We start from the raw sequence: 15,491 nt of genomic DNA, 5'->3' as shown, positions 1-15,491 counted from the left end.
CGTTCCTTTCCATGTTTAGGGCTTCCTTCAGGGTCTCTTGTAAGGCAGGCCTGGTGGTGACAAAATCTCTCAGCATTTGCTTATCTGTAAAGGATTTTATTTCTCCTTCACTGATGAAACTTAGTTTGGCTGGATATGAAACTCTGGGTTTAAAATTCTTTTCTTTCAGAATGTTGAATATTGGCCCCCACTCTCTTCTGGCTTGTAGAGTTTCTGCCGAGAGATCTGCTGTTAGTCTGATGGGCTTCCCTTTGTGGGTAACCCGACCTTTCTCTCTGGCTGCCCTTAAGATTTTTTCCTTCATTTCAACTTTGGTGAATCTGGCAATTATGTGTCTTGGAGTTGCTCTTCTGGAGGAGTATCTTTGTGGTGTTCTCTGTATTTCCTGAATTTGAATGTTGGCCTGCCCTACTAGGTTGGGGAAGTTCTCCTGGATGATATCCTGAAGAGTGTTTTCCAACTTGGTTCCATTTTCCCCCTCACTTTCAGGCACCCCAATCCCACGTAGATTTGGTCTTTTTACATAATCCCATACTTCATGCAGGCTTTGTTCATTTCTTTTTCTTCTTTTTTCTTTTGGTTTCTCTTCTCGCTTCATTTCATTCATTTGATCCTCAATCGCTGATACTCTTTCTTCCAGTTGATCGAGTCGGTACTGAAGCTTGTGCATTTGTCATGTATTTCTCGTGTCATGGTTTTCATCTCTGTCATTTCGTTTATGATCTTCTCTGCATTAATTAGTCTAGCTGTCAATTCTTCCACTCTTTTTTCAAGATTTTTAGTTTCTTTGCGCTGGGTACGTAATTCCTCCTTTAGCTCTGAGAAGTTTGATGGACTGAAGCCTTCTTCTCTCATCTCGTCAAAGTCATTCTCTGACCAGCTTTGATCCGTTGCTGGCGATGGGCTGCGCTCCTTTGCAGGGGGAGATGCGCTCTTATTTTTTGAATTTCCAGCTTTTCTGCCCTGCTTCTTCCCCATCTTTGTGGTTTTATCTGTCTCTGGTCTTTGATGATGGTGACGTACTGATGGGGTTTTGGTATAGGTGTCCTTCCTGTTTGATCGTTTTCCGTCTGACAGTCAGAAGGACTGTCTGTTGGTCTGTTGGAGATTGCTTGAGGTCCACTCCAGACCCTGTTTGCCTGGGTATCAGCAGCAGAGGTTGCCGAAGATAGAATATTGCTGAACAGCGAGTGTACCTGTCTGATTCTTCCTTTGGAAGTTTCCTCTCAGGGGTGACTCCACCCTGTGCGGTGTGGGGTGTCAGACTGCCCCTAGTGGGGGATGTCTCCCAGCTAGGCTACTCAGGGGTCAGGGACCCACCTGAGCAGGCAGTCTGTCTGTTCTCGGATCTCAACCTCCGCGTTGGGAGATCCATGGCTCTCCCCAAAGCTGTCAGACAGAGTCGTTCGCGTCTGCACCGGCCCCCGCTGTTTCCCCTATTGGACTTCAGCTGTGCGCTGTCCCCAGAGGTGGAGTCTACAGAGACAGGCAGGCTTCCTTGAGCTGCTGTGAGCTCCACCCAGTTCGAGCTTCCCAGCGGCTTTGTTTACCTACTTAAGCCTCAGCAATGGCGGGCGCCCCTCCCCCAGCCTCGCTGCTGCCTTGCGGATAGATCGCCGCAGACTGCTGAGTTAGCAGTGAGGGAGGCTCCGTGGACGTGGGACCCTCCCGGCCAGGTGTGGGATATATTCTCCTGGTGTGCCTGTTTCCTTAAAGCGCAGTATTGGGGTGGGAGTTACCCGATTTTTCAGGTGTTGTGTGTCTCAGTTCCCCTGGCTAGGAAAACGGATTTCCTTCCCCCTTGCGCTTCCAGGTGAGGCGATGCCTCACCCTGCTTCAGCTCTCGCTGGTCAGGCTGCAGCAGCTGACCAGCACCGATTGTCCGGCACTCCCTAGTGAGATGACCCCAGTACCTCAGTTGAAAATGCAGAAATCACCGGTCTTCTGTGTCGCTCGCACTGGAAGTTGGAGACTGGAGCTGTTCCTATTCGGCCATCTTGCTCCGAGCCATTTTATTGTTTCTTTTTATTTCTTGATCAGATTTCCTATTTTGTTCATGAATTGTTTTCCAAATTGCATTTACTTTTTTGTCCATATTTTCTTATAGTTCCCTGAACTTCTTTAAGAGAATTATTCTGAATTTTTAAATCATTCATTTTATAGATCTCCATTTTTTCAAGATTCATTATTGGAACTTTATTAATTTCTTTTGGTGGTGTCATATTTCCCTGATTTTTAAAAACTCCTGTGTTGGCATCTGCACATATGAGGAAACAGCCACCCTTTTCAGGCTTTTCTAGTGTTCTGTGGTGGTGATAGAACTTCACTATTTAGTCTAGCTTGGGATTCTGGTTGGGTTAGTTGGTAGTGACCCCAGACAAGTAGACTTTGTTATCATGTTTTGTACTTGGGCTGGGCTGTTACTGTAACCTGGGATCAAATAGAAGTGCTGGCTGTGCTCTGAGATCCAGTGAAATCTCTGGTTGGGATCTTCAGTAAGGCAGAGCTATTGCCTGGGCTTAGTAATTGCCTCTGATCAGACAGTGTTGTAGACTGTCTTCCCTGGCTGGCCAGTACTGTGGTTTGGGATCTGTATCTGGACAGGGCCACCTACTTGGCTGGGAGACTGGGCGAGGTGTCTAGATTGCTATTTAACTACTTGGGGTAGGCAGAACCACAGACTATGCTGCGTAGATATGCATGGACATGGGCTTGCCTCCCATACTAGTCTATCCTTAAGCAGAGCACTGAGGTTTGGTTCAGTAGCTGTTTAGCTACTGGAGTTGAGCAGGGTCAGATGCTCTCCTCAGAAGACATTCACAAACATGCACTTGACTCCTGGCCTGGCAAGGGCTTAAGGAGAACCCCAGGATTTGGTTGGATTGATGCTCACTAGCTAAGTCTGGGCAGGACTAGATTCAGATAATCACTGACCTGCTTTTAACTTCTAGCTTGGAGTGAAGTTAAGGAAAGTACTGGGGCTTGGCTAAGTCACAGCTCTGCAGCTGGGTCTGAGTAGGGTCAGATGCTCTCTTTGGATAATCAGTAGATCTGGGAAGGGTCAGAAGGTGCCTTTGTGGATAATGCTGACCTGCCCTTGCTTCTTGGCCTGGAAGTGGCTGTGAAGGAGATCACCAGGGCTTGGCTAGGTCACAGCTCTGTAGCTGCATCTAGGTGGTGTCAGATGCTCCCTCTGTGAATGATCACAAATGTACCCCTGCCTTCTGGCCTGAGAAAGGACTTAAGAGTACACTAGAGCTTGGTTGGGTTGCAGCTCAATCACCGGGCTTGGGTGGAGCTAGATGTTCACTCAGCAGATACTTATCAACATGCTGCTATCTCCTGGCCTGGGGAAGTTTTAAGGAGAGCACAAAGGCTGGGTGTGGAAGCTGGCCAGGGATTTGGGCCTGGGAGGCTTGTCAACTGTGCCTCATGCAGAGCAATGCTGTTGAGTATCCTTTCTGGTAGTGTGCCTCCACTGGCCACAAGGCAGAGCCACCGCCAAGATCTGCATGTCCGTCACTGTGAGCCCTACCCCTGTTAATTGTTTCTAAGTGACCTCAGGTGGTCTAGCCCTGTTGATACTGCTAGTGTTTCCAGTGGGGCAAGACAAGGGAGTGTTACCTGTGAATGGGCCCAGAATGTTGGGGAAGCTGAATGTCTGCCTCCAACTCAACTCTGTCTTCCCTCTGTAAAAACCCACAGTTCCTGGGGAATCTCTTGTGTGCTGGACTGTGCTGGCTCGGGGGAGGGGCAACATAGTCAAAGAGAAACTGTTCCTCTTACACTTCAAGTGTAGCTGTTCTTTGTGGTCCAAGGGGTTGTTTCATCCTCACTGCCATGTTCTGGGATATTCATCAAGCCATTCTTGTCTCTGAATAGCTGCAAACTGGATTTCTATAGAAAACAGTAGAGCCAGAGAATTCCTATTTCACCTTCTTGGTGATGTCATTCTATTTACCTCTCACTTTTTATAGATTGTTTCTCACATTGTACTTTGTTTCCATGTTTTCTACTCCTTCCCCCTCATCCCTGTGGAATGCCCATACCACATTCTCCCAGTCTCCAGCTACTTCCTACCTGGACTATTACATCACTTCCTGGCCTCCACACTATCTTTACGTTGCCATTAGAGTCCTCTGCCTGTCTCTGTTCTGCTCATTCTTTCCTTAAATAACTTCTCTTTACATTGCCAACACTTTGGCTAGTTATAAATCTGTTATTATCCTAAGATATACAACTTGAGTGACTTATCATTCATTCAACAAGTGATTTGTTGAGTAAATTATGTGTCTTTCATCATATATTTGTTTAGTTTTTATCTACTTGTCCTTTAGTTTTTTGCCTTTATTATGTTTGCTTTTCTTATTCCTCAAGTATTCAAGTGGACTAACTATGTCTCTTTGAGTCACTTATTATTATTCAAAATAGTTGCCTAATGAATGTTTTCAAGGATGATGAGTGCTGCCTGAAAGGACCATTAAATAAAGTTATAGAATTCTCTTTAAAGATTTAAAAAATATATAATAGGCATACTTTCTAAAAGAATTTGCGAAAAATTCTGCCAGAGGCTTGTTAAAGAACCCATTGTGAGGTCTCTTTATTTCTTTTGTTTCTGTGACTTGAGGCTGTAGAAGTATGAAAAGATTGTAGGTAATTATTTAGAATGGCTTATTATAGATCTCCTGAAAGCTGAAATTATGCATTAAATAATGTTCAAGGGCTTTCTTATTTTGAATGTGTCAAATATTTTATTAAAAGTATTAGATTGGAGCCATAACTATGAGGATCACATATTTATTCTGGTTAATGACTTGACAGAGATTACTGGGTGGTGACTGAATGCTTTAAATGGAAGAAGAAGAATGAATATGACAAGGACCATGAGGACATATAAACTTATCTTCCCTCTCACCCTTTTCTCCTTTAGTAGTTAATAAATATTTTAAGCGCCAATTATGTGCCAAGCCCATTGGTAGACCCTGGGGAAACAAGGGTAAGCAAAACTACATATAAACCCTGCCCTGAAGAAGTTTCGTATGTAGCAGGGAAGAGAGATATTGTGTATAATCATACATGTAAGTTTCTAGTTATAAATGGATAACTGCTATGAAAGACTACAATACTTTCATACTACAAAATGAGAGGACCTGCCCTGGTCTAAGAGATGCCCAGAAACCTCACTTAAGGAAGAATCATTTAATTGAGAATTATATGTTGAGTAGGAGTTCAAGAAGTAGAGTTAATAATGGAGCAGGCTCTAGACAAAGGGAACAGCATGTTCAGAGAGGTCAGGTGGTGGTGGTGAGCATGTGCTTTTAGGTAAGAACTAAAAAGGGACAAATGTGGCCAAAATACAGACATACTTAATGTTTAATAATTAAATATACAATATACAATAACAAATATCAAATGTAGGGAAATTATTAAATATATTTTGATCAACCATATGTATTATTTATGCACTGAAATTATAGACTTGAAAACTATATAGAAACATAGAACACTGTAATAGTATAGACATGGTGTAATATTGTGAATTAAGAGTTTTTTGTATTTATACTGTTTATAACTGTCAATTATGAATTCATATGAATGGTAACTAGAAAGGAAAATGAAATATTTCATGAAGGGATTATAAGTATGTCTCACTTTTTAAAATATCCTACTATGCTATCTAATAAATATTAAGATGAATATAAAAGAGTTTAAAATTAGTTTGAGTTTTAGCAGCTAGTAATTTCTTTTTTATTAAATGGGTATAGATACCTCATCAAGCTGGCTTGGTCATTCCAAAGCACTTAAAAAATTATTATTTACATCCAGTTATTTCAGAAATTGAAGCATATTTAGTTACCTCAGGAATCACAATGGAACTTTGAGACTTTGGAAGATTTTGCTTTGGAACCGATGCAGGGAGTGTGGGAGGTGACAGTTTACATCTTAAGTTGTCTTTTCTTTCCTTCCTGCAGCCCACATACTTCTTGTTGGCCAAGATATGTCTGCTCTTTACTGCTGGAATTCAGAGCTTAATCAATTCTCTTTTGTTCTGGAAGTACCTTCTGCTTATGATGTGGCTTCTGTTACAGTAAAGTCCCTTAATTCAAGCAAGAATTTAATAGCTCTAGTGGGAACTCATTCACATATATATGAGCTAGCCTACATTTCCAGCCATTCTGACTTTATTCCTAGGTAGGTTCAACATTTTATGCTAAGTATATTTATGCTCACCGTAATTTTATGTGACAGTTCATTTCCAAGACTTTAGTGACTGAAAAATATACAAAATATAAGTTATTTATCAGCCTGAAATTTGGTTATTATCCATATTTCTAATATCTATTCTACCAAGTTAATCAGTATTACATGAATATTTTGGATTAAAATTTTATTTATGAAATGTTGTGATTCTTCCAAACCTTTAATATCAATTAATGTAATGGTAACTTTATGAGTAGTCTACTATGTATATATCTTAAATTTGTTGTAGTTGACTTGTTTTGTATATGCTTCTTATGGTAGTTCAGGTGAACTGATATTTGAACCGGGTGACAGAGAAGCTACAATAGCAGTAAATATCCTTGATGATACAGTTCCAGAAAAAGAAGAATCCTTCAAAGTTCAACTTAAAAATCCCAAAGGAGGAGCAGAGATTGGTATTAATGATTCTGTAACAATAACCATCCTGTCTAATGATGATGCCTATGGAATTGTTGCATTTGCTCAGGTAATGATACTGAAGACCCCACACTTGTAATGCAGATGTTTGATTTATTGTATTTGTGTATTAGCTATTATTAGCACTCAGCAAGTCATAGTTTGAGTATGTATCATCAAGCCTCTCTTGCTTCCCTTTCCCCTGCCTCCCTTTTATGCTGCATTCTAGGGTGAATTCTACTGACAAAAATTCTGAATTTTGCAATTTACAGTCTTACACACTGGACTCTGAGTCAACTTGTCCTAATCTTTTTGCTATTTTCAGATTACTTTTATAGGACTGACTTTGAAATGTTACAGGTTGATCTTGGTCTAAAAGTTTGACTCTGCTGTTAGTTCTGTTACCAGAGAGAAAGGATGACGTAGATTCTAAATACAATATATACTGTGTGATATACACATCACATACAAATATATTACTGTCATATTATGCTTTTGTTACTTCTGTGGAGAGGGGAAGAAAATGAGAGGTGGGGTAGGGGGAGGAGCGTGGAGGAGAGAGAGAGTGTTGTAATTATATGTACGTTGGACGTGTAGATGTCTTCTCCTGAAGAAAGAGAACCATGCAAATCCTAAGTCACTCCTGTGCCCAGACTTCGTATTTCTTTATCAGCAAGCAAAAGGACATCTCTTATTTACATCATTTAGTCCTTTTGACAAAGTGAATTCTTACTTCTGAATTCGAGTTATAACTGCAGCTATCATGTATCTTTCTCTGAAATATTTTTCATATAAGGAAAACCTAACCCAAATTTGCCTATACACCAAGAGCATGTCCTAAAAGAAGGTGAGCTTCGGGGTTAGTTGGATACTCTACCATGTCATTATGGCTTAGATTGTTTCCATCTCTCTACTTTGCCATCACAAAATTGACTTTCATTTGGTTGTTTGAAAGCTGATGTTAATTGTTAAGGTTACTATGTTCCTGTTTATGTTCATTTGGGGAGAGAGAGATATTTTATGAGATTCTCAAAGTAAGGAAGACATTTCCCAAAAGACTCTAGAAAATGGCTTATATCTCATTGTCCAGAACTGGGTAACAAGCCCACTCACTCATTCATTCACTGAATCGTGCAGCAGTCATTTAACAAACGCCTGTTATGTACCAGATACTGTTTCAGATGCTAGAGTCATGATAGAAAATAAAAATGGCAAAATTCTTTATTTTCATGATCCTTAAATTCTAGAGAGAGCAAGGGGAGAAAGACAGTAAACACAGACATAAGAAAATATGTGCTATATTTAATGGTGATGAGTGTACTATGAAGAAATGTTAGGCAGGCAAGGCAGATGGAGAATGCAAGGGAGGGAGTGGAGGTTGCATGTGGGGAAATCTAAAATAGGATGATCAGTTAAGGGCTGTTTGGAGGAAATGATAGAAGGACAAAGACGGGTGGGGGATGAGGGTGTGAGCTATGTAATATCTGGGTAGGAATATTTAAAGCAGAAGGACCCATCAGCAAGAGCAAAGGCCCTGCAGTGCAGCCCTGCCCATCTGGAGCAACAAGGAGGCCACTGTGGCTGATGTCTGTATGTGATAGGGGATGAGGTTCAACAGGTGCAGGGCCAGGGCTCTGTGTCAGGAATTCCCAGTATCACCCACAGTTTCGATGAGTCACTAAGAGGACTCACAGGACCTAGCATTTAGTCATACCCATGGCTATGATTTATTACAGCAAAGAATACAAAATAAAATCATTGAAGGGAAAAAGCTCATGGGGTAAAGTCCAGAGGAAGCCAGGGCAAGCTTCTAAGATTCCCACTCCCAACCCCACCCATTGACACAGGACCCAGGATTTTAACTGGGGTCTGATCATGATCATGCAGGCACCCTCTGCCTGGGACATACCAAAATTCTAGACTCTCAGAAAGAAAATGAATGTTCAGCATAAACCACAATTATTATGCAATGTAGGCACTGGGAGCTGCTTAACAGTTCTGAGAATGGTGGGAACTCTCCTGAAATCCAAGTTCCCAGACACCAGCAGAGAGCCAACCTGTGAACAATGGCTTTCGTCTCATTGTCCAGATGGATAGCAGTCAGGTTTGCTGTATGAACAATTTCCTGCATTAGCCCGCTAGCATTGTAATGAATTTGGACCCTGAGGGAATTAGAGAGCCTTTGAAGGGGGTGGAGTAGAAAAGTGAATGATCCGACTCACATTTTAAAAGGAACAACTCTGACCATATTACAGAGAATAGATTGTAAGTGGGCAAGGACAGAAATAGACCAGTTAGGAATTATTACAGTAATAAATGATGGAGCTATGGGAAGCGTGTCCACTGACTTATGGATATAGGAAGAGCAGGTTTAGGGGATAAGATGAGGAATTTTGGATGTGCTTAAAGTCTTGTGTCTATTGCGTGCAAGGGTCAGAAGTTTACACTGCTACTCAATCTGGCCCATCCCTGGAGCTAAGTAAGCATAGATCAGCTTCTTCTGAGGCATCTCTGCCCAATAGGGATATCATGTGTGCCACGTATGAAAATGTAAGTTTCCTAGCAGCCTACATTTTTTAAAAAGTAGAAAGAAGTAGGTCATTTGATTTTAATATATTTTATTTAACCCAATATATCTGAAATATTTTTTCAACATGCAGTGAACATAAAATCATTAAGGAAACAGTTTACATTTTTCATATCTTGTCTTCAAACTCTAGTGTGCATTTTACACTTATAGACTAGCTACACTAACTACATTTCAATTGTTGAATAGCCACATGTGGCCAGTGGCTATTGTGAAGGAAAAGGCAACTCATAAGACATGAACTGGGTCGTGGGTGGGGAAAGTTAGAAAGAAACAAGAGGACCCCTATTTTTATTAGGTACTCACTTGTGTCTTCACTTTCTTCAGATCTCTGCAAAATGACACCTTACCAGAAAGATCTTCATTGATGGAAAATTGCAGCTCCCCACCATCATTCTATATCTTTTTATCATTATAAAAAGTTTCTTCTTTATGACACTTATAATTTCCTAGTTTGTCTATCATCAAGGTTTTTTTTTTGTTTGTTTGTTTGTTTGTTTTTTTATACAAGAATTGAAGAGTATGAGAGCTGGGATACTGCTGTGTTCACAGCTTTATCCCTGCACCCAGAGAAGTGCCTGGCACACATTAGGGGCTTAGGATGAACCTGTCATACCTGTCATTCTATGGGAGAAGCACAACACTTACAAGGCCTTCTCAAGGCCTTATACAAGTCTGTAGGGCAGAGCTGGGCTTCTTGGGGTGAGAACTGACATGCTCTGCTGTGTGGTTCCATCTTCTCACCCTGTAGCCTTGCGGCAGATGGAGAGGACGTGCTATTCCTCAACTGAGCATGGTAGATTTCCCTTTATGAAGCTTGTTCCAAAATTGTTCTGGAGACATAAAATTACTGTTAGTTAATACTTGCCAATAGATACTGAATTCTTTCAATCTGTTCAGTAGAATTCTTCATTACAGGTCTTTTATGTCTGGACAATCTCATTTCAAAATGAGATATAGTAGATAATGAGAATTTCTCGAATATTTTCTGGCTTCATAAAGTACTTATTTTATTAACCCTCATTAATGGAGGGCATGGAGCCAGAGAGAGCTGGCTTTTTAAAAAGACATTGTCTTTTGTGAATAAATTATGTGCATATTTTAAAATCAGGGCATTTTATTTAGGAATGCTTGATTGCCTGGAGCAAGATTTTATTACTATGTAACATCTGTAACAATGTGTTAAAATACTGTATAAAATATTGCTAAAGGGTAGAATGGCTACTCAAATTAGCATTCTAAGTAGAAGCTCTCATAAGTTTTAAGAAATTAATGGGGGAATCTCTTTTCAGGTTATCATAGTGACCTGAATGGAAAGAGTTTAAAAAATCTTTACACTCCTTATTCTTGCTTTACTGATATGAAAAATCCAGGGGTATTGCAAGAAGAGATTGCTTGAAGCATTCATTTTGAGGAACAGTTCGTGAAATGGCTGACAAGAGATGTTGTGTATGTTTGGTGAAGAATGTTGTAGTCACACAGAAATAGATAATTAGTTTGGGACAAAAGAAAGAGGCTAGGAAGCATAGATAAGAAGAACAAAGAAAGTAAGGAATTCTATCATAAGGGAAAGGGATATTTCAGGCAGGAAAACACAGTTGTAAAGGCCATAAGCTAAGGATGAAACACCATCAATGGAGACAGGATAGCCCACAGAAACATTTCAGAGGATGTGAATTTAAGGATAAGAGACATTTGTGAATGATCAAGGAGAAAGCTCTAATTCTCATGACAACCTTGCACATGGATGGGATGCTGGAAACCATATAGGTCAAGCTTTTGTTTTACAAATAGGAAACAAAGACCTAGAGGGATTGCCAGAGGTTACAAAGGGGAAAAAGGCTTCCCTGCTCTTCTGACTGTATATCCTTTCTGTTCTACAAACTTTTTGCATGCTATGAATACTTTTACAAAAGTACATGCTTTCTGAGTATTAATGTAATATATGTTCCCTGAGCAAAATTCAAAAAATGTAGAAACAAACAAAATAATCCTATAATAATTAACATTTTTGTTTACTTTCACTTAGTCTTTTACTTATTCAAACATGTATGTTTTAAATCATGGTCATTCTATGTGACTGTTTTTTAATTGTTGTTTTCACTTACTATGTCATGTTGCTTAGGACCGTGAAGTTTGCAAATTCATAATAACATGAGACAAAAAAAGAAATCTGATTATGTAATTTCAGATAACCCACTGTGACTTTCTGTGTACTTTTTCAGAATTCATTATATAAGCAAGTGGAAGAAATGGAGCAAGATAGCCTAGTAACCTTGAATGTTGAACGCTTGAAAGGCACATATGGTCGTATAACCATAGCATGGGAAGCTGATGGAAGTATTAGTGATATATTTCCTACCTCAGGAGTGGTATGTAATTTACAAAGTTATAGGAGACGCTTTTAAATTATGGTTACTAGTGGTGTATGGGGCCAAATCCTGCCTTATGGATGAAGTGTTTGAGTTTGACCATGTCAACACTGAATTCCTACTAATCATCGTAGAGAGGGATACAATTTTAAGGTTAGTTTTCTTGTTGTGGGTATTGTTCTTTTTTTAGAATATAAAACCAAAATTTTCCTTTAAAAGGTCATTGTTTTTGAGTTTCAGTACATTCTTTGGCCACATTGTGGGTGCATTACATTGTTAGAAAGATAAAATCAAAATGTGGTTTCCAGATTTAGGCACAATGGAAGTAGTAAGTAGGGAACAAGTCTGTGTAAAACAGTCGGACATATGAAAAAGTAGATCTGAGTTGTGGAGTGGTAGAGGTTGGGTTTCCTGTAAATAGACTCTGAGATTGAGAGTTGTGGACAGTTGGGTTTCCTGTAAATAGACTCTGAGATTGAGAGTTGTGGACAGAAGGATTTTAGGGAGATACATTTTTTTTTTTTTTTTTTTTTTTTTTTTGAGACGGAGTCTCGCTCTGTCGCCCAGGCTGGAGTGCAGTGGCCGGATCTCAGCTCACTGCAAGCTCCGCCTCCCGGGTTCACGCCATTCTCCTACCTCAGCCTCCCAGGTAGCTGGGACTACAGGCGCCACCACCTCGCCCGGCTAGTTTTTTGTAGTTTTTAGTAGAAACGGGGTTTCACCGTGTTAGCCAGAATGGTCTCGATCTCCTGACCTCGCGATCCGCCCGTCTCGGCCTCCCAAAGTGCTGGGGATTACAGGCTTGAGCCACCGCGCCCGGCCTAGGGAGATACATCTATGAGGATATGAGGAAGGTGAGGATGTGCAGAAGGAGAAGTTGATCCACAGGCAATTGCAGCTGAGGTTGATTGCAACTGAGTTCAGGAGATGAGCTGGTCCTTAGGAGTTGTTCCCAGTTTAGAGCTGAGCCATTGACATCCCCATTTGAGCAGTCCTTGGCTTCAGGCCACCCTCAGGGTTGGGTATAACCTTGAGTGAGACCTTTGCTGTAGCACAGGGTGATTCCCAATGAGGAGCACAGAACCTGTTGTTCCTAGTAGCCGAGGGATGGGTACATCAGCCCCAAGAAGGGATCTGGCCAGACGACAAGATTATCCATTACTGGAGAATAGTATAGCTGGAGCTGAGGTTCAAGAATGGAATCAGAATGAGCCAAATAAGTACATAATTAACAACAAGAGGGATCAGAGAGCCTTTCGTTCCTAGCTGGAAGATGGGTTGTCTTCTTGGCTTGCCTTCGGTTTCATAGATTAGTCCGTGTATATTGCCTAAATGCTTCTCTGAAGAGTTCTTTTAAAGGAACTCTCATGGAACTGTCTCAAAAAAAGGACAGATATATATCATGGTTCATCAATTCTAGGTTTCTGTATTATTTCAAAGATGATTGGAGCTTCTGTATATTAAGAGTGTTATAGCAAATTCTGTTGCATTTAATATTTACTTTAGGTAAGCTACCAAAACTGTAAGTTGTGTCTATCAGGTTCTATATGTTCTGATATTTATTTCCCCAATTGTCATTTCTTATATAAACATTACAATTATTTCTAATTTAAATATATAATGGTACCTTAAACATAGACTATATTTTGGAAGAATTAATTATTTCATTCAGGGAGCTAGTACATTTTTTTTCTGTAAAGGGCCAGATAGTAAATATTTTAGGCTTTGTGAGCCATTTGGTCTCTTTCACTACTACTTTGCCTTTGTAATAGAATTGTGCTAGAAAATATAAGCAATATTAGCAGACAATGTAGGCAGCAATAGACAATATGCAATTGAATGAGCTTGGTTGTCTTCCAGTAAAATTTGATTTATGACAAATGGGTTTGGCCATTGGGCAGTAGTTTTCTGACCTCTGATTTTATTACTAAAGCTCTTGAATTTATTTTTGTAACTTTTATTTTAAGTTCAGGGGTATATGTGCAAGTTTGTTACATAGGTAAACTTGTGTCATGGGGTTTTGTTGTACAGATCATTTCATCATGCAGGTATTAAGCTTAGTACCCCTTAGTTATTTTTCCTGGTCCTCTCCCTTTTCCCACCTTCCACCCTTGAATAAGCCCCAGTGTGTGTTGTTTCCCTCTATGTGTCTGTGTGTTCTCATCATTTGGCTGCCACTTATAAGTGAGAACATGTGGTATCTGGTTTTCTGTTCCAGTGTTAGTTTGCTAAGGATAATGGCCTCCAGCTCCATCTATGTCCCTGCAAAGGACATGATCTTATTTTTCTTTTGTGACTGCATACCTAAAGAAAGAAATACCATTCAATACAGCATTTCCATTACTGAGTTTAAAAGGCATATAAATCATCCTGTGATAAATACACATGCATATGTATGTTCATTGCAACATTCTTCACAATAGCAAAGACATGGAATCAACCTGAATGACCATCAATGATAGACTGAATAGAGCTTTTGAATTTATATTCTCCATTGCCTTTTCCAGGTAGAAAGATGAATGTCAGCAAAGGTAGATACATCAGCCTATAATGCTAGTTTGAATAATTATAAATAGTTTGTAGCTGCATTGCTGGAGAGTGGTGTGTGAGGTGAGAATCAGTGGAAAATGACATTCAAGAAGTCCTATTAGCAAGGATTTCAGATGCTTTTTAGCAAATTTGGATTTAACTCTTTAGACAGGAGAGACACAAAAGGATAAGAGAGATGCTAATGATTTGCATCTCTCCCTATCTTTCTCTCTCCACCTGTGTTTTAGTTGATTCATTACTTAGTGATATATCTGTTCAGAGTTTAGTCAAAGGAAATAATCTGGGCAAAAGTTTTGTATACAAGGCCAGGCGCGGTGGCTCAAGCCTGTAATCCCAGCACTTTGGGAGGCCGAGACGGGTGGATCACAAGGTCAGGAGATCGAGACCATCCTGGCTAACATGGTGAAACCCCGTCTCTACTAAAAAAAAAAAAAAAAAAAAATACAAAAAAAAAAAAGTTTTGTATACAAGAGAAAAATCTTTAAGCTAGTATGCCACCTTATTTTATTTTTATGGATCTTTGTATATGGTATCTAGAACTCAGATTCCCAGAGAGACTATATACTTTATCTTAGAATGGAATTCAGGCTCCAGTATTTGACAATTTGGCTACATGTTTTTTTTTTTTAATTATTATTAGCTTAAAGTTTATAAATGGTTTACTTTTTCCTTTTTCCTAACAATCTTCTGTTAATATGAAAGGCATCTGATTTGTAGAATCATATTATTATGTTGCTTAAATATCTCTTGCTATTTAAGTTATGGGTTTAATAAAAGAAAATCAAATTTTTAAATATTCTTACTACATAGTGACAATTATAAAATAAATAACATCTTCTTTCTTTAAAATTCTAGATTTCATTTACTGAAGGCCAGGTACTGTCAACAATCACTCTGACTGTTCTTGCTGATAATATACCAGAGTTATCAGAGGTTGTGATTGTAACCCTCACCCGTATCACTACAGAAGGAGTTGAGGACTCATACAAAGGTGCTACTATTGATCAGGACAGAAGCAAGTCTGTTATAACAACTTTGCCCAGTGACTCACCTTTTGGCTTGGTGGGCTGGCATGCTGTGTCTGTCTTCATTAGAGTAGCAGAGCCTAAAGGTAAATATTGTTAAATATCTTTCAAGTTTTAATGAGAAGCTTCATTGGATAATTTAATTCTAATATTTATAAGGAATGTAAATTTCTCTTTTTATATGACTTTTTCAGTTTGACAGGTCATACTCAATCCTTGTTGTTAAATTTGGTAATCATGTGAAATCACCTAGCAATAATGTTATAGGAAATGTATCTTTTAAAAGATACATTATAATAG

At 39.5% G+C, this 15,491-nt stretch overlaps 1 protein-coding gene across 1 annotated transcript in view; it reads left to right on the top strand.

The window, feature by feature from the left end:
* ADGRV1 (adhesion G protein-coupled receptor V1) overlaps positions 1-15,491 on the top strand; it is a 544,806-nt gene that overhangs the window by 121,281 nt on the left and 408,034 nt on the right. Inside the window, 4 exon segments of the mRNA XM_033179148.1 lie at positions 5,973-6,192; positions 6,523-6,727; positions 11,470-11,616; positions 15,022-15,277. Of these exon segments, the coding sequence (XP_033035039.1) occupies positions 5,973-6,192; positions 6,523-6,727; positions 11,470-11,616; positions 15,022-15,277 (828 nt within the window).

This window comes from Trachypithecus francoisi, unplaced genomic scaffold (assembly GCF_009764315.1).
Source record: "Trachypithecus francoisi isolate TF-2019V2 unplaced genomic scaffold, Tfra_2.0 Lachesis_group2, whole genome shotgun sequence".
Classification (NCBI taxonomy): domain Eukaryota; kingdom Metazoa; phylum Chordata; class Mammalia; order Primates; family Cercopithecidae; genus Trachypithecus; species Trachypithecus francoisi.
The sequence above is the reverse complement of the archived record's forward strand: the minus strand, read 5'-3'. Positions and strand labels throughout refer to the sequence as shown.